The sequence below is a fragment of the Gekko japonicus genome, unplaced genomic scaffold, assembly GCF_001447785.1.
Source record: "Gekko japonicus isolate JY-2015 unplaced genomic scaffold, Gekko_japonicus_V1.1 scaffold1642, whole genome shotgun sequence".
Taxonomy (NCBI): domain Eukaryota; kingdom Metazoa; phylum Chordata; class Lepidosauria; order Squamata; family Gekkonidae; genus Gekko; species Gekko japonicus.
This window is the reverse complement of record NW_015172604.1, coordinates 10,394-35,721: the sequence shown is the minus strand read 5'-3', so window position 1 is coordinate 35,721 and position 25,328 is coordinate 10,394. Positions and strand designations below refer to the sequence as shown.

The 25,328-nt window shown below is 54.1% G+C and overlaps 1 protein-coding gene across 1 annotated transcript in view; it reads left to right on the top strand.

Annotated features, from left to right (window-relative positions):
* NTNG2 (netrin G2) overlaps positions 1 to 19,746 on the top strand; it is a 128,796-nt gene extending 109,050 nt beyond the window's left edge. Inside the window, exons 5-7 of the mRNA XM_015421594.1 lie at positions 14,676 to 14,843; positions 17,456 to 17,590; positions 19,523 to 19,746. Of these exons, the coding sequence (XP_015277080.1) occupies positions 14,676 to 14,843; positions 17,456 to 17,590; positions 19,523 to 19,746 (527 nt within the window). The remainder of the gene's footprint in view (positions 1 to 14,675; positions 14,844 to 17,455; positions 17,591 to 19,522) is intronic.
* The last annotated feature ends 5,582 nt before the right edge of the window (positions 19,747 to 25,328 follow it).

The following is a 25,328-nucleotide window of genomic DNA, read 5'->3' as shown; positions in this document are numbered from 1 at the left end:
TCTGAGATAGGAAATTCCTGGAGATTTTTTTTTGGGGTGGTGGTGGAGCCAGGGGAAGGCGGGTTTGGGGAGGGGAGGGGCCGCCACAGGGTATGATACCACGGAGTCCGCCTTCTGAAGCAGCCACTTTCTCCAAGGGAACTGATCTCCGTCATCCGGAGAACACTTGTAATTCCAAGAGATCTCCAGGCCCCACCTGGAGGTGGGAAACCCTGTGTGATGCTGAAGAAATCCAGGTTAGATACCAGCTCTGGCTCCCCGTGATCCATGAATGCCGGCATAGTGGGGGCCAGCATTTATTTTCTCCCCCAGGAAGAGTTTAATCCCGTCTTAGTTGGTGGGAGGAGGGAAGAGCTAACGCCAGGTGCCCCACGCACCTTCTTTTCTGTGTCAGAGACAGCCGGCTCCGCCTTCCTTACTAGGACTTATGTGCTGAGGAAAAAACTCAAGGACTGGGATCTTTAAAAATGGGAGGCTCTCTGGCTGTTGCCTTCAGCGCTGCACACATAGGCAGACAATATGACTTGGCTTGGAGAACAACCAGAATTCCTTCATGTTGGTAACTAATGGGGGGGCTGCAAAAGCTTAGTGCAGCTATGGTCAGCGTTCCGGGGATTCGCAGGGACTGGAAATAGTAAACAAGGTGCCCTGAAAGACACTTTGCCCACCCCCACCTTTTTGTTGCCCCTGATAATGTGAAGCTGCGGGAGAGCATTGGATTTGCTGGGAGGGCGCATTGAGTCTTCACACAAAACACTAGCCAGGAACACCAAGCCAGCATGCAGCCTGCTGCAACAGAGCCCCAAATCCTCAGCAACCTGTTTCTCTTGGGAAACTACTGACTCCAAGCCCTGTTGATACTCCTTAAGGGAAGAGAACTCCCTCTCCCAAGTCCCAGGAGAAGGAGAATGTTGTGCCACATCTTCAGCATGCTTGGCTCGTTTCAGAGATTGCATTCGCTAGGTTTGCCAGCCCCAGATTGGGAAATTCCTGGAGGTTTGGGGGGTGGAGACTGGGAAAGGCAGGTAGATTACCATGGAGTCCATCCTCCAAAGCAGCCATTTTCTTCAGGGGAACTGATCCCTGCCATCGGGAGATCAGCTATAACCCCGGGAGATCTCCAGGTTCCACCTGGATGTTGGCAACCGTGTCCATTCAGTCATGAGCCCAGACGTGCTGCAAAAGGGATGGCGCTCAGCGCTCATTGGGTAGGGGAGCTCTGGGGCAGTTCAGCCGGCCGCACAAAGCTCCAAATGGAAACGCTTTAAATAGAGGGGATTTCACCTGGGGACTCCAGGAGGCCTGCCCCAGCCACAGGCCACTCAGAGGGCGAGGATAATTAGGCTAATGAGCCATCCTGGCTTAGCTTAGTTAAAACCTAATTAGTTGAGCCTTTGCATCTTAACACCCACCCACCCCCACCCCCGAATTCTCCCCCCACTTCGCTTTGGGTGGCTAAGCCAGCTCACAGCCCCAAGCCTGGCCTTTACTTTGCTGATCTGCAGAGTGGAAAAGGAAAGCGTTTTTTGCTTTGAAGAGAAGAGGAGAAACTGCCTGACAGTCCCACAGCAAGACCACAACGAGAATCAATTCCAACAGTCACCGCTCTTGTCCTAACTTTGGCAATGGGCATGTTGCTCTGATAGTTTAAGAGCGTAGCTGTAGAACAGATAAGAGTCAAGTCTTGGAGGCCAAGAAGCTTGCGAGGGTCTGACCGAGGGTTATCTGACGGGAGCTTTGACTCTGGACAGCTCCTAGCACGAAAATCATGTCGGATCTGTTACGAGACAAGAGACCACCGCTCAGCGGAGAATCAGAGCCGGTTTCCACTGATGTGGTAAGCTGGACTGTACCACTTCAGGCTGCAAATGGCTGGGCGCTCCTCCATACGGCGCTATGCCAGCTCCTGCGTATAGGAAGGAGTGTTTCCGGGAGAAAGGCTCTAGCTTCCTTTTCGGTAGGCGATAGATCTCTAAGGTGCTGCTGGGCTCAACTCTAGTTGCTCTGTTACGAGACAAGAGACCACCGCTCAGCGGAGAATCAGAGCCGCACTTCAGGCTGCAAATGGCTGGACGCTCCTCCATACGGTGCTATGCCAGCTCCTGCATATAGGAAGGAGTGTTTCCGGGAGAAGGGCTCTAGCTTCCTTTTCGGTAGGCGATATTTTTCCAATTCAGTCATGGATCCCAAAATGACAGGACAGCTTGGGCGCGCTTACCAGAGTCAAGTGGTTGACCGAGGCCTGCTCTACTTGCTGGTTGAGAAAATGGGCCGACTGCAGTGCCGAAAGTCAGAAAAGGAGCAGCAACATCAGTGGTGGATTTGGTGTTTGTGGGAACTCACTGGCCAGAGTTTGGCATCAAGACCGGGGCTGCGGTTCCACGAGGCACAGTGAAGCCGCTGCTTCCAGAGAGCAAATGCAGGTGTCATAAGAAACAGCCGAGCGAGGGATGGACAGAGGTCTGGCCCACGGGAAAATCCATGGGGAAGTCTTCCTACACCAGCCCCACTGAAATAAACAAGATGCTTTCATGCATTTCATTGAACCCTACTCAAGAGAAGGAGGATTGATGCTCCAGTTGTGGGAGGAAAAGGTGCCATTTTGACACACACACCCCCAGTTCATCCCTGCTGGATCATGTGGCCCATTTTCCAAAGGCTTGTTACCTGTCCGAGCCTGAGAGATCAGGTTTAGGAGAAGAGTCGGTGTCTTCTTCTTGTTGTTGTTCAGTCGCAACGGGGATTGATGCTCCAGTTGTGGGAGGAAAAGGTGCCGTTTTGAACCCCCCCCCCTCTAGTTCATCCCTGCTGGATCATGTGGCCCACTTTCCAAAGGCTTGTTACCTGTCTGAGCCTGAGAGATCAGGTTCAGGAGAAGAGTCGATGTCTTGAGAGGCAGAGAAATGCATGGTTTGTGCAGTGTAACTCGTCTGGACCTAGCAAGATGGGGGCCATTTCCGGCATCCCAGTGGGGGGACCCAGCGTCCCATTTGATGGCCTCTTCTCTCCACCCCAGCTTTTCAGCATTGTGTCTTGAGAGGCAGAGAAATGCATGGTTTGTGCAATGTAACTCATCTGGACCTAGCAAGATCGGGGCTTAGCAAGATGGGGGCCATTGCCGGCATCCCAGTGGGGGGGCCCAGAGTCCCATTTTATGGCCGCTTCTCTCCACCCCAGCTTTTCAGCATTGGGAAAGCCAGCAAGAGACAAAGGTCTGATCAAGAGACAGGCTCTGATCAACAGATGATCAAAAAGAAGGCATAGTAGGTGATTGGCAGGGCCAGTTGCTATGCCAACGCCTGGGCGGCAAGGCTCTGTTTCCCCTCCTCCCAAAGAAACCCACTTGGCTCAGAGGAGGGTGCCTGGCCCACCTGTTCCAGAACCGTCGAGGGCCAGAGGGCCATCCGTCGCTTGTGCTCCCTGCTGGTTTAATTTCCTTTGATCTGGGAGGCAGTTTGAAATGAGAACAGGACTCCAGGCGCTTGGCATTAAATGGCCGGGCCTAGAAGACGAGGCACCTGGACGACACAAAGAAGAACCACAGGTTGTTTTGTTCCATGCACAGCTTGGAAGGCAGCAGGTGCCAAAGCTTTCATCCCGCTGTCATGTCAGGCTGGCTGAAATGCTCGGACGTCTTCAGAGGGTAGGAAAAACAGAACGGACCCTGGAGAACTGCTTGCAACAGCCTGAGCCTCTGGCCCTGTGTCCCCAGAAAGCCTTGGCCCTCCGTGCCTAGGAAGTCTTGCAAGAACATGTGCAGAATTCTGCTGAACTCCAAACCAGGGTGGACCTCTTTAATCCACCGTCCTGTTTCCCACACCGGCCAGCCAGATGCCTCTGCAGTGGGGTGTGGGCTCTGAGCACAGACGTCCCATTTAGCCAACCTGCCAAAAAGCTGTTGATGGGCATACCTTCTTTCTCGCTCCTTCTTCCTCTGCCCTCTTGCTGTCTACGTAGCAAAGCCATCCCTCAGTTGCAGCCCACCCACAGAAGACTAAGGAACCCTTGAAGCTGCGGTGGAGCAGGGGAGAGCGCGGACATGGCTCTAATCCATCTCCCCTTACGCAGCTTTGTTGCACATTCCTAGCATCCCTGGTTGGAGATGCCCACCTGTGTCAAACCCACCCAGAAATAGACCAGGAACAAGACGCCCCTTCAAATGAGGCACTTCCAAACCGAAGAATGGTGGTGCGCGAACAACAAAAAGCTCCATTCCCGTCGTTCTTTTTTTTTTTGGTAATAACATTTTTTATTTTTACCATTTCTGACAGTTCTAACAAACAACAATTAATCTTTGTGGTTACAGTAACATCCTGCAAAAATTCACTGAGCTTGTACAGAGTTATAACCTGTTTCTTGACTTACAATACATCACACAGTACAGAACAGAGTCTATGCTGGCAGTATTCACCTGCCTTGGCTGAATTTTCCCCAGAAGCTTCTGCTTTCACCACTGCAGGATCTGCGAACCAAGGAGGTCCTCATTCACTCTCGCGTGTTCATTTTCTCTCTCTGCCTTCTCCTGTTTCCTTGAGCAAATTTGCCAAGATCTGGAAAAAGAACAGCGATGCCTCTTTGGAGCTTGCAACTGGAATACCCAAAACATCCTCTCCAAAAATTAGAGCCCTCCTGCCTGGCTCAGGGGAGAACCTTCACCCCTAACGTTCTGGCAGGGGCCTAGACTCGCCCCTCAACGTTAAGCTTCTCCAGGGAGGCAGCTGGCCAAGATAAAGGGGAAACATGCGGCCCTTTTAGCTGACAATGGCCAGGGTGGTGGAGCAGGTGTGCTGCTCTGCTGTCTCCTTTTCGGCTTGCAAAGTCGTGCTCCCGGGGGCCTCTTGGCCAGCTGCTTTCCCCTCCAAAGTGGCTGGAGCTCCAGGTCTTTGCTTCTCCTTCTGAGGCCGGTCTCCGCGTGGGCACCTAAGTGGGGTTGTGCACAAGATCACTTGAAGGCGCCGAGTTGCCCCTGACCGCTTTTTAACCGCATGCGAGAGGAGGAGGGGGAGAGGCTGGACTTACCCCATTCTTCTAAAGATCAATTTAAAAGACCTGTTAGTTTTCTGGGGCAGGAGGAGCTACATCTAGGAACTGAGCTATGCCTCCGTTTGTATTGGGTTGGGTGGGAAGGACTACAAGCAGAGAGAAGAAGAAAGATTAAAATGAAGTGCCTGGATGGAGGGACAGGTAAAGAGGGAGGAAGAGTTAAAAGTGTATCCCATAAGCAGTGTTCCCTCTAAGCTGAGTTAGTGTGAGCTCGCTCACAGTTTCTGAGCCTCCGGCTCACACATTTTTACCTTAGCTCAGGAAGGATGGGCTCCAGAGCAAACTAATTTACGCAGCAGCCAAATCGCTCTCTCACAACTTTAATGCCAGTAGCTCACAAAGTAGGATTTTGGCTCACAAGGCTCCACAGCTTAGAGGGAGCATTGCCCATAAGACCCTCTGGCATTATTGCTTAATCCTTGTTGCCAGTGGTTACCAGATTTGTGTAGCCAGATTGGGCTTCCTTCTTTTCTTTTTTGTCCCGCCCCATCCTCAGTTTCCTTTCCACTTCTGCCTCTGATATTGTAAGTTCCTTAGGGGCAGGGACCTATGCGATCAACCAGCAGTCGATCCAATGTCTCCCTAATGCCTGAGGAGACACCCAGATCCCTGAGAAAGCGGCCTGCTGACCTCCCTGAAGGCTTGAGGGCCCAGCCGGACACCAGCACGGTTTGAACTCTGCAGACCTAAGGAAAGAAAACTACTATGACTGCGAGGGCTCCCACATCCTTCCTCTGCTCTCAGCCTTCTAAGGGATCTGTGTGTTCCATCGGGTGTCAGAGAGACCTTTGACGAACTGCTGGCTTGGTGTTTTCAAAGGGACGCCTCTGTGTTTTGCTGCTTCTTCCCAGAAGGCTGAATCGTAACCTAACACCAGCACCATTTCGTGTCTGGCAACCTGCTCAGCATTTTGCCCTGGTGCTGACAAGGCCATAAGAGACATCTGTTCCCCCTCCCCTTAGAAAAAGGCATCTTGAGTCGGGTTGCCTGCTCCAGGTTGGGAAGCGCCTGGAGGTTTTGGGGGTGGAGCCTGAGGAGGGCTGAAATATCACCAGGGGTGCAATGCCGCGGAGTCCGCCTTCCAAAGCAGCCGTTTCCTCCAGGGGAGCTGTTCTCTGTTGCCTGGAGATCAGTTGTAAACAACGCTCCCTCTAAGCTGTGGAGTCTTGTGAGCAAAAATTCTCCTTTGTGAGCCAATGGCATTAAAAGTTGTAAGTGAGCCATTTGGCGACTGCATAAATTAGTTTGCTCTGGAGCCTGAGCTAAGGCCAAAGTGTGTGAGCCGGAGGCTGAAAGACTGTGAGCTGGCTCACACTAACTCAGCTTAGAAGGAACACTGGTTGTAATCCCAGGAGATCTCCAGCCACTACCTGGAGGTGAGCAACCGTAATCTCGATGAAGGATTCTGAAGAACTCAAGAAAGTCTGCATAGTCTGTTGGGTCATTCTGGCTGGTCCTAATCAACAGCACCAATGCTCCCTCTAAACTGCGGAGTCTTGTGAGCAAAAATTCTACTTTGTGAGCTGCTGGCATTAAAGTTGTGAGCTACTGCATCATTTAGTTTGCTCTGGAGCCCTCCTTACTGAGCTAAGACAAAAATGTGTGAGCCGGAGGCTAAAAAACTGTGAGCTAACTCACACTGACTCAGCTTAGAGGGAACACTGAACAGCACTATGTGACTTTTTTTCCCTGGAATGAGGGTTGTCATCCTTAGCCGTGAAACTGCCATCGTCCGGCAAAACAATGAAAGCTGAGGAAGAGGTGGTTGGGTGCAAGAGAGAGACGGGTGGTGGTGGTGGTGGTGATGGGCTGGGCACATGATTTTAAAAAACGATCGGGGTGCTTTTCTGACTCATGTTTGCTCCCAGAAGAGGCAGGCGGAGGGGATTTTTGTGCTTGCTTGCTTGCTTTCTGTTCCCTTTGGAACCCAGCGTCCTGGATGTTTCAGTGTGTGTGTGTTTGTGTGTGAGAGAGAGAGATTGTGTGCGCGCGCATATATTTATATATATATACACAAACATTGGGCAGATTTGAAACTGCCGTGGAGCGAGTTCTGCCCTAGATCTTTTTGGCTGACTGACAGGTCTCCTGAAGAAGAGAAGGCAGAGGGAATCCAGCCTGGCGCAGGAGGCCTTGCACTCAAAAGCTTTGCTGAGAACTGGCAAATGCCAACAGAGAGATTGACAGAAGAGCTCCTAAGCGGCTTTGTCAAGAGGTGCTTAAATTTTGGAGTGCCATCTGTCACATGGACCTGGACTCCATGTGTTCAAATATGAGGGGGTTTGCACTCCCCGAAATGCCCAGTCGGTCAGATTCCGCTCAGAGACCCTGGCCTCGAAGGCTTCTGCAATGCGCTTGTATGGTACAGGTAGCAATTCTCAACAAGTATCATGAATTTTAAGATGGGGCATCAATGATTCTACTTCTCTCCACAGTCTTAGGAGAGGACAGGGGATTGGATTTATACCCTGTGCTTCACGACCCGAAGGAGTCTCAGAGCGGCTTACAATCTCCTTTCCCTTCCCCTCCCCACAACAGACATCCTGAGAGGAAAGTGGGGCTGAGAGAGCTCTTTCGAGGACTGCCCTTCAGAGAACAGCTGTGAAAGAACTTGTGACTGACCCAAGGTCACACAGGCAGCTGCATGTGGAGAAGTAGGGAATCAAACCCAGTTCTCCCAGATTAGAGTCCGTGCTACTAACCCCAGCACCAAACTGGCTGTCTTAGGAACTATCGGTCGAATTTCAAAGGGATTCTTTCCCACTCTGGAGCCGTTCCTATGTGGGGGGTGTAGCGACCATTGACTTTAGATGGCTTTAAAAACAGAGGAGGGAGATTCACAGGACATGGGTCTCCTCAACAGCTATTGGTCACAGTCGCTAAATGGAAACTTTATGTGCAAAAGCAGCATACCTTTTGCGTACCAGGTGCTGAGGCCAAACAGCAGCTTTATATCTGGCTTGTGTGCTTCTTGAGGCGTCTGGCTGGTCTTTCTTGGAAACAGGGTGCTGGATGAGAAGGACCGGATGGCGCCGAGGAACAGGGGTGACAACTCTGGCTCGGTGAACAGGGGTGACAACTCTGGGTTGGGAAGTTCATGGAGACTTGGGACTGGAGCCCAGGGAGCGTGAGGTTTGGGTAGGGGAGTGACGCCGGGGCCTCTGCATCAGGTGTTTTCTCCAGGCCCCCTGGTCTCTGTCATCTGTAGATGAGCTGTAGTTCTGGGGGGTCTCCCGGGCCCACCGGGAGGCTGGCAATCCTCTCTGTGACTGACGCTCCATTTCTTTGTTCGTTTCTTTATTTCTGGCCCCTGTGTGACACAGAGTGTTGGACTGGATGGGCCTTTGGCCTGATCCAACATTGGCTTCTCTTGTGTTCTTATGCCGTTAGAAACAAAGAAGTGCTCTTGGTGTTTTCCTATGAAAGCCGGCAGCGAAGGCCCAGCTGGCTGCAAAGGCTTCCTCTCGCAAGACGCCAGTGTTAGGAGACGTGGGCCTCAACAGGGGCTACCTAATGAATTGTATGCAGGGTGGCATTCCTCCCCCATTCAGTGGGGGGCGGTCAGGGACAGAGTGGGGAGTTCAGATGGCCCAGGGGCCAGCCGCGCTGAAGTGTGAGCCAGGCATTGGAGCTGGCCGGTGGTGCCAGCCATGGGGACTGGATCCTCCGTTGCCTGCAGCTTCCCCACTGCCAACTGGCCACAGGTGAGCCCCTTTGGTGGGGACTGCTGGCCAGGCCTGAGCTGTGTTGGCTCAGCTGCTTGGGCTCGGCTCTGCTTGCTTCTGGCTGCCAGCTGTCCTTCCGGGCCGTGGCCCATCCTGAGCTTTTCCTCTGAGTTGACCTCACTGAGTGGACCCTGGGGCATCCTCCCCTTGCAGACAGTCAGGAGCTGGGGGGCTCACACAGGAGAACGTCCCAGGAGTGGTTTGCCAGTGCCTGCCTCTGCACCACAAGCCCGGGCCTCCGGGCTGGTCTCCCATCCGAGGGCCATAACCAGGGCCGACCCTGCTGCACTTCCGGGATCTAGCAAGGTCAGGCTAGCCCAGGTGGTTCGGGTCAGGGCGAAGAGCACTCGCGTCTGTGGGAGAACCCACCCAGATACACCTCCTTGAAGGAACGGGTCGTGCTGCATCCTACACAGCATTGAACAGATTAATAATACTCATAACAGGAGTGATGGCAGCGAAGCGTTTCTGCCACGAGCGTTTCTGCCACTACAGCACGGGAAGGGCCCCAGCAGCCATCAGGCTGGATGTTAAATGAGGCACTCCAACCCGACTGTGGCTGCAGTTGAACATGAGCATTTCCGGGCCTTGTGCGTGTCCCGAAGGCGCAGGAGGAGAGCAGTGGATTGCCTCTTGCTCTTGGCTGTGCTGGTCGAAACCGCCCCTCCTGCAACTGGTTGAGAGGTGCCCTCTTTGTTATTTGGCTCCCCCCCCCTCTGCAAACTACACCATTCCTGTGTCATCTCATTTATATCCCCTGCCTTCCTCCACAGTGGCGGCCCAAAGCAGCTGACGTTGTTCTCCTCTCCTTCAGTTTATCCTCACAACAACAGCCCAATGAGGCAGGGGTGGCTGAGGCTGCGCAACTAATATGCTAATGAGCCGTGATGTTGGGGGCATTGCCTAATATGCTAATAGGTTTCTGCTGTTGGGTGTGGCCTATTATGCTAATGAGTTCCTGCTGGGCTTTTTCTACAAAAAAGGCCCTGCTCACGACGTTAATGCCAGTAGCTCACAAAGGAGAGGTTTTGCTCACAACACTCCACAGCTTGGAGGGAGCACTGCTCCAGGCTCCACCCCCCAAACCTCCAGGGATCTTCCCACCCAGAGCTGGCAGTCCTTGTGGCAAAAACTCATCTTCGGAAACCTGGTCCCACCTGGGCCACCCTCCTGGGGGAGGTCCTGACCTTGGGTCTGAGGAGCAGCGTCACCGTCTCCTCCGGCTCCACACCGTTTGACGGCACTCATCCTGGCTGCTCGACATCACTCCAGCAAAGGGTCGCCAAGGCCTTGGAGTACGCCTGCCCTTTTCACAGCTGTGCTGAGAAGTTCATCACACCCTAGCAGCAAGACAGAGAGTGCTTGCCAGAACATCGCTTCTGGGGGCTTGCGGCCCTGCCCTCTCTCTCCCTCTGCACCTGGACGCCTTGGGGGGGGGGGCGCGTGCTGCTGCTTACACAGGTGGACTCCCCAGTCACCCACAGCGGAGCAGGGCCAGTTCTCTGCCCAAATGGCCATTTAGGGTAACACCGTGAGGAGGGTGCTCAGGTGGCCGGCAATTCTCCCTCCAAGCTGTGGAGCCCTGTGAACAAAAATTCCACTTGGTGAGCTCCTGTCATTAAAATTGCGAGCGAGCGATTTGGCGACTGCATAAATCAGTTTGCTCTGGAGCCATCCTTCCCGAGCGAAGACAAAAATGTGTGAGCTGGAGGCTAAAAAACTGTGAGCTAGCGCAGACTGACTCAGCTTAGGGGGAACACTGGTTGCCAGCCTCCGGGGGGGGGGGGCGGCCCTGGAGCCCTCCCAGAATTACAGCTGATTTGCAGGCAACAGAGATCAGTTCCCCTGGAGGAAACGGCAGCTCCGGAGGGCGGAGTCTGCAGCATTGTGCCCCACTAAGCTCCCTCCCCTACCTGCTCCCAAACCCGGAAGACCTTCCCAGACTGGAGTGGGCCACCTTGGCTGCCACGCCTCTTCAGCCACGCCGCCACTGGGGCTGCAACGGAGATCCTGGGCAGGGGAATGGCGGACACTGTGCCTGCAGAACAGGCTTGCCAGCCTCCAGGTGGGGCCTGGAGATCTGTTGGGATTACAACTGGCCTCCAGGCCACAGAGCTCAGTTCCCTGGAGAAAATGGCTGCTCTGGAGGGTGGACTTTATGGCATTCGCACTCCACCGAGGTCCCTGTCCATCCCCGGACTCTACCCTCCCCAGGCTCCACCCTCAGAGCTCCAGGAATTTCCCAGCCGGGAGCAGGGAACCCTACTGCAGGAGGAAGACACGGATAGCCACAGTGATGCTCCCCAGCCGGGAGCAGGGAACCCTACTGCCAGAGGAAGACACGGATAGCCACAGTGATGCCTTGCATGGGCCCAGCGGTGCAGCACAAGTTGGGCATCCCCCCCTTTCCTCCCATGTTTGCTCAGGAGTTTGTGTTCTTGTTTGCTGATTTTCCTCATCTCCCACGCAGCCCCGCCCAAGAGCAAGGCCACACACGGCCCCGGCCGGAAACATTCCAAGAAAGCAGGTACTCCCTGTGCCCCCGCAATGCTCCGCCACTGCCGCAGCCACAGTCAGTTACAGGGCCGGTTGGTGCCCTGTCTTGCTTGCCTGCTAGTGTTGCTGCTGGGCAGTCAAGGGCAGGCTCTGCCGTGTGTGTGAACGAGGGCCCTCTGTCGTGCAGGGCTGGAGGGTCACCCCTCGGCGTGTGCCAGCAGACCAGGGCTTTCCCAGCAAGACTCTGTGCCAGTGCAAAGGTGGTGGTGATTATCTTGATAGTGCTATCCGGGTTAGAGAGCAATGTAGCCCTAATGGCTGAAACTACCGTATTCAGAGACAGTGTAGCTCTGAATCCTGTCTTCTGGGAAGTGGCAAACAACGCTGGTGAAGGCTGGAGCTTCCAGGTTCCTACTTGTGGGCTTCCTGGGAGTATCTGGTTGGCTCTTTGGAGAGAGAGAATGCGGCACAAGATGGGCCATCACTCCGATCCAGTAGGGCTCTTCAGCTGTCTGCAGCCTTCAAAATGTAGGTCTAGGAGAACCATGGCTGGGCCAGAGACTGTCTTTATCCTCGGTGCATGCATGTACCACCTATGGGCACACGTTGTGAGCCTGCCCTGAAGGTGCCCCAGGCTTTGGGAGGTTGGGGGGCAGAAAACAGAAGCTTTGGCAAAGCTCTCAGTGACTGTGTGGAAGCTGACGTTGGGCAGTGCCAGTAGGGTGGCTTTGCTTTGGTCTGCGTAGCACTAGACCCGCTTGTAGGAGACGTGTGTTGTGTGTGGCGTAGCAACAACAAACAAGTGGTGTCTTTAATCTCCCAAGCATCTTCCAAGGTCTCCCAACTCATCCGGCTCAAGTCCAGCTCAGTCCCACTGGCACCCATCGAGACGTTTAAAGGTAAGAGGAGGCAGAGGGAGAACGCAGGCCCAGAAAGGCCCAGGAGTCCTGGGAAAGGCTGAACCGTACGAGTAACCCGTTCTGTCTACAACAGGCCCGGAGCCGGGATTTTTATTTTTATTTTAAATTCAGGGGCCTTTTAAATAAGCCAGGGGCCTAGTTTTCTCCCAGTCATGTTAGCTTTCTGTGCGCAGGGATCAATTTACTTATTTGGTATGGCAGAGCATTCATGTCATGAGCCTCCCCCGCGGTCCAGTCATGGTTGTACCGCCTCAATGAGAACCAAGCCTAATCACAACATTCTTTTGCCCCGGAGGAACCAGAACGACATTTGTGGGGGCCACGTCACAGAATGAACACTTGCTCCGCCTCGCTCAAGCACCCAAACTCGAAGCCTTTCAACAACCGAGCAGATAAAGGGGACCAGGACTATTTTGGGGCAGGAACGCACAGGAACGGCGTTCCGGCTGGCTCCCGAGTTGGCCACGCCCAGCAGGAACTAATTAGCATAATAGGCCACACCCAACAGCAGAAACTCATTAGGATTGGCTACGTTAGGGGTGTGTGGCCTAACATGCAAAGGAGTTCCTGCTACAAAAAGGGCCCTGGGTTTTGACAACAAACAAAGTAAACAGAATAAGAAGCAAAAGGTGGGTGTGGCTGGATGACCACACTTCTGGTAACATGGGGCTGTGGCCTAATAGGCTAATGAGCTGCTCTGTCAGGGGTGTGGCCTGATGTGCTAATGCGTTTCTGCTGTTGGGTGTGGCCTATTATGCTAATAAGTTCCTGCCGAGCTTTCTCTACAAAAAAAGCCCTGAAGGGGACCATTCAACAGATCGATTGCCCCCTCCCCCCCTCTTTAAAAGCAGCCAGCTGGGCGGAACTTAGTGGGTGATGATTTTCCTAACATGGTGGGGAATGCTTCCTCTGCGACCTTTTCCATGCCAGGTCCAGCATGGTGAGACAACCGAGGCCTAATGGGCTGATCCTTCATGGTCCTAGCACAGTCCCCGTTTCCTCCGGAGGAAGCTGTGGAAGGTGGGGGTGGGGCAGGCCCGGGCCCCTTCCCTGCGTCGGATGGCTTGTTTCATGAAGCCTGTTGCATGTCTGCCGCTCCCCATGTCCCCGTCGGCTTGTGGCGTCTGCATGCCATTGCATCCATTGCATTCAGAGCACGGTGGCGTTTACCATCAAAATGCACAGGGCCTTGGCCCCAAGGATACTTCAGGGGGAGTTTCCGTGCTGGGTTCTGCTCCCCCGGTGAAGGGAATGAACTTGCGAGAACTCAGCCATTCATGGGGAGGGCACCAGAACCCACCAACCCGACCCAGTTCCTCCCCCTTAAAGAATTAGTAGCCCAGGAAACGCGCAAGTGCTCCTATAGGGAAGGTTGGCTTTCATAAATGTTTTAAAATGATGCTTCCTTTTGCTTTACTCTTTGTAAAGGAGCTCATCTGCCACCCAGCAGTATTTGGACAAGTATAGGAGCACGCGCACAAACAGAGGGTGATATGGGGGATTGTGGCCACAAAGTCCTGTTTCCGCATCCCTGGTAGAGGTGCTTGTGCAGAGTTGGAGGGAGAGAGACCACGGCCTCCCCAAAGTTCTTAGGGAGGGTCCTGCCACTGGTTGGACCTAAGGCTGCCAACTCCAGGTCGGGAAATTCCTGGATATTTGGAGGTGGATCCTTGGGAGAGTGAAGTTTGGTTAGGGGCGGGACCTCAGCAGAGTATAGTTCTCAAAAGGAGCCATTTTCTCCAGGGGAAGTGATCTCTGTCAATGGTAATTCTGGGAGATCTCTGGACCCTGCCTGGAGGTTGGCAACTCTCGTTAGAGCCCATAGGTGACATTGTCAAGGGGTAGCTGTGTCAGCCTGTCATAGCAAAACAGAAGTCCGGAGCACCTTAAAGACTAACAACATTTATCCCCACGTGACCTTTCATGGGTTACTGATGACTTCTTCAGGTGTGCGTGGAACTCAAGACCTATCCGAAGGACTGCTGTGTGGCGACTCATGAAAGCGCATACTGGAATGCTGTTAGTCTTTAAGGTGCCACTGGAGATCTGTTTGATTTCCCAAGTGGGAGAGCCAGAGTCCCCCACCCCCAGAGGGACACAGCAAGCAACCAGTGTTCCCTCTAAGCTGAGTTAGCGTGAGCGAGCTCACAGGTTTTTAGCCTCCAGCTCACACATTTTTGTCTTAGCTCAGGAAGGGTGGCTTCAGAACAAACTAATCTGATGCAGTAGCCAAATCACTTGCTCATCACTTTAATGCCAGGAGCTCACAAAGTAGAATTTTTGCCCACAAGACTCCACAGCTTAGAGGGACCATTGCAAGCAACTCCTCCCGGTGGGTCTTGCCAGCTTTCATGCCTCTCCCCGTGGCATCCGTTTGCTCTCCCCCACTGCCGTGCCCCATCCTTCGTTGTCAGGGGCCAGGCAAGCAACAGAGAAGCCAAGTCAGAGCGATGCCTCATTCTCTTCCCGTCCCCCCCTTTGCTCTCCACAGACTGTGAGTGTTACGGCCACTCCACCCGCTGCAGCTTCATCGACTTCCTGAACCTGGTGACCTGCATCAGCTGCAAGCACAACACGCGGGGCCAGCACTGCCAGCACTGCCGGCTGGGCTACTACCGGAACAGCTCCGCAGAACTCGACGACGAGAACGTCTGCATCGGTGAGGCCGGGGGTGGTGGTGGTGGTGTCTTCTCTGCGTGCCCCTGAAGGCCGCGTCTTCCACGGAGGAAGGCCGTGTCGGCCGGCAGCGGAACAGCCGGATTGGAGTCCGTTTGCACCTTAGAGGCCGAGAAGATTTCGGAGCTGTGAGCTTTCCAGAGTCAGGCCTTCGTATCCGGTGAAGGGGGCCTTTGACTCTCAGATGCTCGTGCCCCGGAAACCTCGTTGGCCTCCAAGGGGCTGCTGGACTCGAACCCGGCTGTTCTGCTGCTGACCGACACGGCCGCCCTCTGGAGCGCTCTGCGCGGGCGGGTGGGGGCGGAGGGGCTTTGCCAGAGGGAAGCCCCACGCTTGACGGTTGCCCGAGAGGGGGATTCTCCTTGCGAGCCTTCCCCTGCCCCAGTCCGGGTTGAGGCTCCTGTTTCCCTGGCATGGGCATCTCCTGCTGCCTGGCGCGAGAGTCCCTCGGGGCCAGTACCGGGACTCCGGAAGCCCTGGAGAAAGACACACCCGTCAGTGGCCCCTTTGGCCAAGGAGGGAGGCGGGGAGGGCGGAAGGGGGCCCTTTGAGGCACTCTTCCCATTTCACCTCCTCCTGCTTTCTCTCCCACCCCCTTCCTGCACTGCAGAGGAGTTAAGGAGAGGGGAGAGGCGTTCAGAGGGCGGCAGGAGAGAGAGCTCTGCCCCTTCTGCCCGGAGCTGAAGCTGACAGTAGGGTTGGGTCAGGGGACATGGAGGGATCCCGGAAGCCCCAACAGGCATCTGGCCTGGCCGGAAGTGTGCCGGTCGAGCATACGGTGGAGGTGGGATAGGACTAGAAAGGCAGCACAGGGACAGGATTAAATGTTGCATTATTCAAAAATGCCAGGGGCTTGTCATGGCTTTGCTGGCTTTGGACTGGTACCTTAGAAGCCGGGAGGCAGCCGCTTGCTGACGGGAAGGCGGCACGAGCCCCTCTTTTGTGTTTTTTTGAAAATCCATCTCAGAACTCACAGCAGAAGGATGCATCCTTTCCTCCCGCCTCACTGGCAGTGCCCCCCCCCAAATTATACCCTAAAGACACCCTTTGCCCTGACCCGGACGGCCCAGGCGAGCCAGTCTGGTCACTTCTTGGAAGCTAAGCCGGGTCGGCCCTGGTGAGGACTTGGATGGGAGACCCCCCCTAAGGAAGTCCAGGGTTGCTACGCAGAGGCAGGCGGTGGCAAAATCCCCTCTGAGCGTCTCTTGCCTTCAAAACCCCACGAGGGGTCATTCTAAATTGGCTACAACTTGACAGCACCAAACATCCCTTCACAAGCCCTTCCCGCAGTTCCTCGGTGTCCTGCAGTTGCGAGCGAAGCCTTTTCCGGAATCATTTGACGACTTCTGCCTGTGGCTGTCCGGCTCCAAGCAGGACTCTCTGCTTCGCCCCCTCGTCAGTGCCGGCCAAAGCAGGGCGGAGAGGTCTGCCACCACAAAAGCTCCTCCCACACGGCCCCTGATTCTGCAGCTTCCTATTGAAAACCTCCCCCCACTTTGGGAAAGGGCAGACCGAGAGTGCAGAGAATCCAGCCTGCAGGGCTGGGGAAGCCCTGGAGATCTGGGGGTGGTGCCTGAGGAGGGAAACGAGGCTGTATAGAATCTGCCCTCCAAGGCAGCCAATGTCCTCCTCGCGGGGAATCAATCTCTGCAGGCTGGCAATCTCCAGGACTCTCAGCTGTGCCTGACTCACAGTGTGTGGTGGTGAAGAGTGGCAAACTCTAATCTGGAGAACTGGGTTTGATTCCCCACTTCTCCACATTGAGCCAGCTGGATGACCTTGGGTCAGTCACAGTTCTCTCAGAGCTGTTCTCAAAGGAGCTCTCTCAGCCCCACCTGCCTCACAGGGTGTCTGTTGTGGGGAGGGGGAAGGGAAAGGAGATTGTAAGAAGAAGAGAAGAAGAAGAGATTGGATTTATACCCCGCCCTTCACTCGGAGTCTCGGAGCAGCTTACAAACTCCTTCCCCTTCCCCTCCCCACAACAGACACCCTGTGAGGCAGGTGGGGCTGAGAGAGCTCTGACAGAAACTGCTCTTTTTCAAGAACAGCTGTGCCAGAACTACAGCTTGCTCAAGGTCATCCAGCAGCTCCAAGTGGAGGAGGGGGGAATTAAACCCGATTCTCCCAGATTAGAGTCCGTGTACAGTAAAGCAACTGTAGGAGCTGTGGTGGCTCAAGTGGTTAAGACGCTGAACTGCAGGCTGTGGAAGGTTGGTAGTTCAGCAGTTCGAGACCCGGGTGTGCCACATGACGGAGTGAGCTCCCGTCTCTAGTTCCAGCTCCTGCCAACCTAGCAGTTCGAAAGCAAGAAATTGCAAGTCGATAAATAGGTAGCACTTCGGTAGGAAGGTAACAGCGTTCCGTGCGCCTTGGTGTTTAGTCATGCCGGCCACATGACCACGGAAACGTCTTCGGACAGCGGTCGCTCTTCTGCGTTGAAACGGAGATGAGCACCGCAACCCTAGAGTTGGATTTGACTGGCTTTTGAGCAAGGGAACCTTTACCTTTACTTACTTAACCTCTACGCCAGACTGGCTCTTTGGGTAGCAAAGGGCGGGGTATAAAAACCAACTCTTGTTGTTATTATTTGGGCAGACTGCAACTGCAACCGAATCGGCTCGGTGGCCAACCGTTGCAACGACACGGGCTACTGCGACTGCAAGGAAGGCGTCACGGGGCCCAAGTGTGACGACTGCCTGCCCAGCTACTACTGGAGACAGGGCTGCTTCCGTAAGTACTGCCCACCCCTTGGGGCACGCAGCCGTGGGAGAGGAGGGCCTGCTCACTCGGGGAAGGAGAGGGAAAAGTTGCCCAATTCAGTGGCAGCATCTCTGCTTAGCATGCAGAAGGTCCCCAGTTCAATCCCCGGCCTCTCCAGCTAAAAGGACCAGGCAGCAGGTGATGCAAAAGACCTCCGCCTGAGACCCTGGAGAGCGGCTGCTGGTCTGAGCAGACAAGGCTGATGGATGGAGGGTCTGACTCGGTATAAGGCAGCTTCACGTGGTTAGACAGCAACAGGGGGCCAGCCTGCCTCTCCCCCTGGGCTGCACGCCCTTCGGACCGCCGGACTGTCTGTCCGGCAGCCGCCCCATTTCTGCAGGCCAAGGCAGGCAGCAAAGCCAGACGGCTCACGGGCTGCAAATGGCAGGCCGGAGCGAACGGCTACCATGTCAGGGGCCATCTGTGGCCCACAGCCCTCTGCAGACGGCTGCCTGGTAGGGAGTGGGACTGCAGAGTCTGGTAGCCGGGCAAGAGGAGGGCAGGGCTGGAACGCAGGGCCAGGACTGCCAAACCACCCTCTACCGGATGTGTCTCCAGAAAGCAGAATTTCCCACACTGTGAGCTGGGACAATGGAGATGGCCTGGGCCACCCCCGGACAATTAAGGCACCACGTCGGATGCTGCAGCTGCTTTACGGCTGTGGGAACAGGGAGACGGCACGGAGTGCTTAGCTTCCCCACACACACACACCCGTCTGTGCCACCAATATGGCCAGTGGCTTCATGCTGTTGAAGGGGTCTCTAGCTGTAAGCTAGAAAAGGTATGGCTCCTGCCCCTCTCCCCCAGTGTGAGTGGGCCGAGGCTTGGACAGGGCAGCTGCCCGGCAAGGGGAGCAGGGCATGCAAAGAGGCGGCCAGTTTGTTGGCTTGGGAGCTGCTGGAGGAAGGGCCTCGTCTTGAGGGCCTGATCCCATCAGATCGTGGAAGCCAAGCAGGGCCGGCCCGGGTCAGTACTTGGGTGGGAGACCATCAGCGTGGAAGCCGAGCAGGGCCGGCCTGGGTCAGTACTTGGGTGGGAGACCATCAGTGAAGTCCAGGGTGGCTATGCAGAGGCAGTCGGGGGCAAACGTCTCTTGCCTTGGAGACCCTTTGAGGGGTTGTCATCAGTCACCCGTGACTTGACGGCCCCTCGCCATACCATCGCCTCCTTTTGAATGTAAAAGGAGGCTCCTTTCCATTCCGATCCAGAAAACAGAATTGTTGCCACCCACCAGCAGGAGGCTTTCAGAAACAGCAGCCTCATTGAGGCCTGGGCCCTGGGGGGTGGGTGGGGTGGGGTGTGTGTGTCCCCACTTAGCGATGTTTCCAATGGAGCTGCCTGTCCAAGGGATCTCCAGAGGAAGGGCCCTGCCACTTGCGATCCTTTTAAGGGGGGGGGTCAAGCAGGACACCTGGGCTCTCCTGCAGGTGAAAAGCAGGGGCTCTGGCTGAGCTTCTGCACCTTGATATACCCTCCCCCCCCGCACCCCCTCCAGCACCCATAAGAATCGCCCCCTGCTGGAGCCACCGTGGGGGTCAGAGCTTCACAGCCACTCTTGCAGGTTCATGACCATTGAGAATCCTGGCCATGGGATGGAGGCTGGCAAGGAGCAGTGGGGTGAAACGAACCGGAGCTTCTGGACCTGGTGCAAGTGACACATGCCTCTGTGCGAGTAGTTAAAAGCAACAGCTCCTGGCACTCCCCCCTCCCCCCGGTGAAAAACACGTTGAAAGCGGCCTTCTGTCTGGCAGCTGGCCCCGGGCTGTTCTGTTTGCCGTTTGCTCTGTCAGGGGGATGCTGCACGCCGCCAGAGGGTGAGGCAGGGGTTCTGAAAAGGGAACGCAGCCTGGGCTGGACCCCCGACCGACCCACCCACCACTTCCTCTTTTCCCCTTTCCCCAGCGAACGTCTGCGACGACGAGCTCCTGCTGTGCCAGAACGGAGGCACCTGCTACGAGAACCAGCGCTGCCTCTGCCCACCAGGCTTCAAGGGGGTCCTCTGCGAGCAGCACAAGTGCGAAGGGGAGCACCAGGACTGCGACGGGGCCTCCAGCGCCCTCCCCAGCCCCACCGCCTTCCTCCTCAGCGCTCTGGCCCTGCAGCTGCCACACTGGGGGGGCCTCTGAAACCCGCCTGCCGGAGGAGAGCCCGAGAGGAACAGATTGCCCCCAAAGAGGACCTGGAGGGGGAGGGGGGACACGATTGGGGGGGGACCCCGCTGCTGCCAGTTCTGCCCCCCCCCAGCCTCTTTTCCCAGCTCACAGAAAACAGCAAAAGGGAAACCGGCGGCTGCGTCTCCTTTCTCCCCATGCTGCTGAGGACCTTCTCCGGAGGCGAGGGCTGCACGGGAGAGGCCACAGGGACGATCCATCGGGGGACGGAGTGGCCAGCCCCGCGTTGGGGGTGCAGGAAACCCGCGCCGCTTCTTCTTTCTTTCAAGTGGTGACCGTTTTGTTTCTCCACTGTGCACAGGGTGTGAGGAAGTCTGCTAAGGACATGGGCAGGGACTCCGGGTCTCTGCCGTTCCCCCCCCCCCATCCCTCTTTTCCTCCTCCGGTCTGCTGTCTGGGAAGAGTCACTCCGAAGCGAGCCGGGCAGCTCCAGGAAGCCAGAGGGGGACTGGCCAGGCCCTCCCCCACCTCGCCGCGTCGGCCCACTCTCGCTAGCCCAGACGTAAACGATACCGTTGCCTACAAATCAAGTTGCTGAATTTGTTAAGTTTTATACTTTTTACCCTTTGGTTGCAAGAGTTCGGTTTCCCGTGTCCTGCCCCCGGGACCGGAGGAAAGGAGGCTGCTATGTACCGCGCCAACATGTAACGTCCTTATCCAGGCTTTGCCGTATAGTTTACGGTTCAGACACTTTTTTTGTAGAGAATTATTTTTGTTTGGATTATAAATGTTCTAAAGGGGGGAGAGAAAAAAAAAAGATTTAACAGCCACGGCCTCTAGAGAGACATTTTGCCATAAGCACTATGGTGTAATAATCCTACTACAGTAAAGCAAATTATTAATTGCTGCTGTTCCTCCATTTCCCTCCCCCTCCCTCTGCATCCTCCACTAATTTACGGGCGGAGGTTCTCCCAGGACAGTGAATCTCTCTCTCGCCTGCTTCCTTGTTTCTATACAGGTGTCCCTGCAGGCTCACATATAAGGAATTTATTCAACCTGGGGGGAAGGGGGGGGATACGTGGGGTTCGAGTACTTTTTAGTGGTTAAAGAAGAGAGGAAGCGTCATCATCCTGCACATTTGAATCCTGGTTGCAGCACTCAAAGGGCTTTGCTTAAATTCAGACAGTGGTCCTTGCAACAGCTCTGCAAGGTAGGCCGGGATTATTCTCCCCACGGAGACAGAGAGAGGCTTGCCTGAACCGGTGGCTGATGCCTGGCCCTGGCAAACCTCCAGTTTACCCAGTGGTGGTGGTTGGTATCATTGCTATCATTGACTTGAGTTTTAGGCCGCCTTTCCCTGCAAGCTGGGCTCAGAGCAACCGACAATAAAATCCAATACAACCACACACGACAGCATACAAGGCTACCAAAAGTAAAAACCTACAATAGATAACAGTTGATACATAAGAGAGTCAGCTCGGGATGGCAGAAAACAGCGTGAGGATAAAATTTTCACAGCCCCCCTGGGGGGGGATACGGGTGGGGGGGCATGAGTGTGCCAGACCGCAGACTGTGCCGTTGCTGTCCTCCGCCGAATGCCTGGCAGAACGTCTCTGCCTTGCAAGCCCTGTGAAAAGGTAACGGACCCCGCAGGGCGCGGATGTTCTCTGGCAGAGCGTTCTACCAGGCCGGGACCAGGGTCGAAAAAGCCGGCTCTCTCTCGGGCCAGGGACTGCCAAAACGTTCTTATTTCCTGAGCGCGTAATGCTGCTCTGTGGGCGTGCTGAGAGAGGCGGTCCCGAAGATACGTGGGCCCCTGGCCGCTCAGGGCCTTAAAGGTCAACGCCAGCACCTTGAACTTGATCCGATACTCCACTGGCAACTCCCGTGCTTAGTTCCAGAAGAACAGCCGTACACTCACTAAGAAGGCACCACAGAGAAAGATCCTCATAGGTAAGAGTTCCCCGTCTCTATGGGTGGGGCCGTGGCTCAGTGGCAGAGCATTGTCTCAGCCTGCAGAAGGTCACGGGCTTAATCCCCAGCATCTCCAGCTGACAGAGTCAGGTAGTGGGTGATGTGAAAAACCTCTCCTGAGACCCTGGAGAGCTGCTTCCAGTCTGAGTAGGCAAGACTGACCTTGGCGGACCGAGGCTTTTGATTCAGTACAAGGCAGCTTCCTGGTTTGTGCATATATCCAAAAGGAATTCTGCACCAGAATGTAGACATCGTTTGTACCTTCATGGGCCATTCCTTGCGCTGCTGCTTTGAGACATGGAGGCTTAAGAACACAGCTACTTCACATGTGACGCAACTGGCCGGTACAACCCACGTGTACTACATGATACACAAACTTGGCACATGCTCTTCCTGACTAAGCGGAGGCTTAAGAATACAGCTACTTCACATGTGATGCAACTGGCCGGTACAACCCACGTGTACTACATGATACACAAACTTGGCACATGCTCTTCCTGACTAAGCTGGCGGATATCTACTGGTAATGCTTGAAGTAATCCTTTTTTTGCTATCCCAAGACCAGCTTCATCATCTGTGAATGGGACCTCAAAAGTCAACACACATTTGTGCAACCATTTTCACATTATAAACATGCAACGACACACACACATATCGGTCTCCACATGCATGGGGGGTGCGGGAGAGCAGCGTTGTTTGGCAGACTGAACGACTGCTCTGCTACGTCTCCAACAAAGTGTCTGCACAGACGCATTCCCTCGAGAGCCACAAACATACCAGATTCTGAATGGATCCTGCAAGCATGACACCGGATTATACACATGCCTACAAATATCACTCCGACACTCTCCTCTGGAGACCAAAACGATCTCAGGTGGTACCTCTGACCTATGGCACTGCTGAAAGCCCTATAACTGAGATCTCTAGTTAAGAACATAAGAACATGGATCAGACCAGTGGTTCGCCCGGTCAGGCATCCTGCCTCACACAATGGCCAACTAGTTCTGGAGGGCCAACAATAGGGCGTAGAGGCCTTCCCCCGACGTTGTTTCCTGGCTCTGGGATTCAGAGGCTAATCTATCTAATCCCCTTTTAAAGCTGTCTATGCCTGTGGCCATCACCACACCCTCTGGCAGAGAACTCCACATTCTAAACACTGTAAAGAAATACCTCCTTTTATCCATTCAGAATCTACTGCCTGTCAGCTTTGCCCTGAGTGCTCATATTTTGGGACGGGGAGGGGGGAGTTCTTTGTCAACTCTCCACCCCGTGCACTGGATCAGACCAGTGGCTCGCCCGGTCAGGCATCCTGCCTCACACAATGGCCAACTAGTTCTGGAGGGCCAACAATAGGGCGTAGAGGCCTTCCCCCGATGTTGTTTCCTGGCTCTGGGATTCAGAGGCTAATCTATCTAATCCCCCTTTAAAGCTGTCTATGCCTGTGGCCATCACCACACCCTCTGGCAGAGAACTCCACATTCTAAACACTGTAAAGAAATACCTCCTTTTATCCATTCTGAATCTACTGCCTGTCAGCTTTGCCCTCGAGTGCTCATATTTTGGGAGGGGGGGGTTCTTTGTCAACTCTCCACCCCGTGCACCACGTTCTCCCCCCACCCCAAGTCACCTCTTTTCTAGTTAAAAAGGATCCTGGGTATCCAGGCTAGAAAACACCTGCCTGACCTTGGAGAACCCCGTGCCAATCAGAACTCTTGGCACAGAATGGCCCACCTTGGGACAGAACTAGAAACAGCAGAGCGTGACTGGCAGATTCAGGGTCTTGCAGCTCCAGTTCAAGGTCACAGACTCTCTAAGCTGTGTTAAACCCAGGCGAAAAGAGAATGCATTTTCAAAGCTGTTCAGGTACTGCAAAAACAGAAGAGAGTTAGCACTGGGCATTTACATCCCTTGCTTATAATCTTCAGAGTATAAAAGCCACAGCTCAAAGGAAGAAAGAATTAACACTCCTAGACAAGGGACAGCTGAAAAGTTCAGTCCTGCAAACTGAAGGCCTGCTTCACACAACTTCCTTTCCCCTCGTGACAGCTCTTGCAAAAACGCAGTGGCATTAATGTCAACTGGAGAACTTCACCCCTAGGATCTGGGAGCAGGAAGGTGTTCCACAGAAACACTTCTCTCTCTCTCTCTCTCTCTCTCTCTCTCTCTCTCTCTCTCTCTCTCACACACACACACACACACACACAGAGCGCGAGCTCAGGCTTACTAGCATTCAGTTGTCCCACTAGGACCATTCACCAAGTAATATTTTTCAAGAACTTGCATTCAGTGAAAGCTGTATTTGGCAGACTCAAAAACAATCCAGTATAACATTCCAGGACCCATATTAGCTCTCTAGCTGTCCCATGTCTCTACCCAGGAGAGTCAGAGACTCCGGGACAACTTATTCTATGTTCTAATACAAACATGATGCTGGAGGGGCAGAACAATGGAGGTAGAGAAAGAAGTACTTTCCTCCCTTTCTCACAATACTACTTGTGCCCACTCAATAAAACTGATGAGCAGTCAGGTTAGAACAGATAAAAGGAAGTATGTCTTCACCCAAGGAGTAATTAACAGGTAGAACTCACTGCTGTAGGAAGTGGTGGCAACTACCAGCATAGACAGCTTGGAAAATCATGCAGCAGAACACAGTTCCCGCTAAGCTGCGCTAGAGGGTGCTGGTGCACAACATTTCAGAGGCCAGCTCAGAGGATTTCTGCTTTAGTTCACAACCGAGCTTCCATAGGAAACAATGGAGGATGCAGGGACCTCCTTCGGGGACCCATAGAATTGGAACTCCAGTCCAATCTTTTTGGAAAATGGGTTTGCTTTTTTTTTTTTTAAACAGCCCCCCCAGATACCCCTGGATTGTTTCGCCATTATCGCCTATGGGGCCCATTGACTATAATAGTACCCACAGGCTATAACTGAGCCAGAAAAAAATGAGTTTTCTTGCCCACCCTTATTATGATTTTCAGTATGATTTGTAAGCTGCCTTGAGTCACAGGGAAAAATGGGATATAAATATTTGAATAAACAAGTAGTCTGGGCAGGTTGATCACATTTAAATAACTTCCTGCTTGTTAGGTTAGGCAGTTTTCTGACAGTGACTGTTCCATCTGCTATACTTGACCTTAGAACTTAAAGAGAACATAAGAGAAGCCAATGTTGAATCAGGCTAATGGCCCATCCAGTCCAACGCTCTGTCACACAGTGGCCAAAAATACCAGGTGCCATCAGGAGGTCCAGCAGTAGGGCCAGGACACTAGAAGCCCTCCCACTGTTGCCCCCCCAAGCACCAAGAATACAGAGCATCACTTGCCCCAGACTGAGAGTTCCTATCTATACCTTGTGGCTAATAGCCACGGATGGACCTCTGCTCCATATTTTTATCTAATTCCCTCTTGAAGCCGATAAGAAAAATCACACATATTCATGGTTGTCATATTTCACTAAAAAAAGCAAAGTAGACTGCAAGAGTCCCCCTCCTCCCCGTGCGGGTATGTTTTCTTAGGGTCAGTGGAGGGCAGTGGTCCCAGGCCAGGTCTACCAATAAAGTGGCCTGGGGAGGGTAGACCTATTTTCCGGAGGCCTGGTCTACCCCTGTACAGGAAAACATTTTG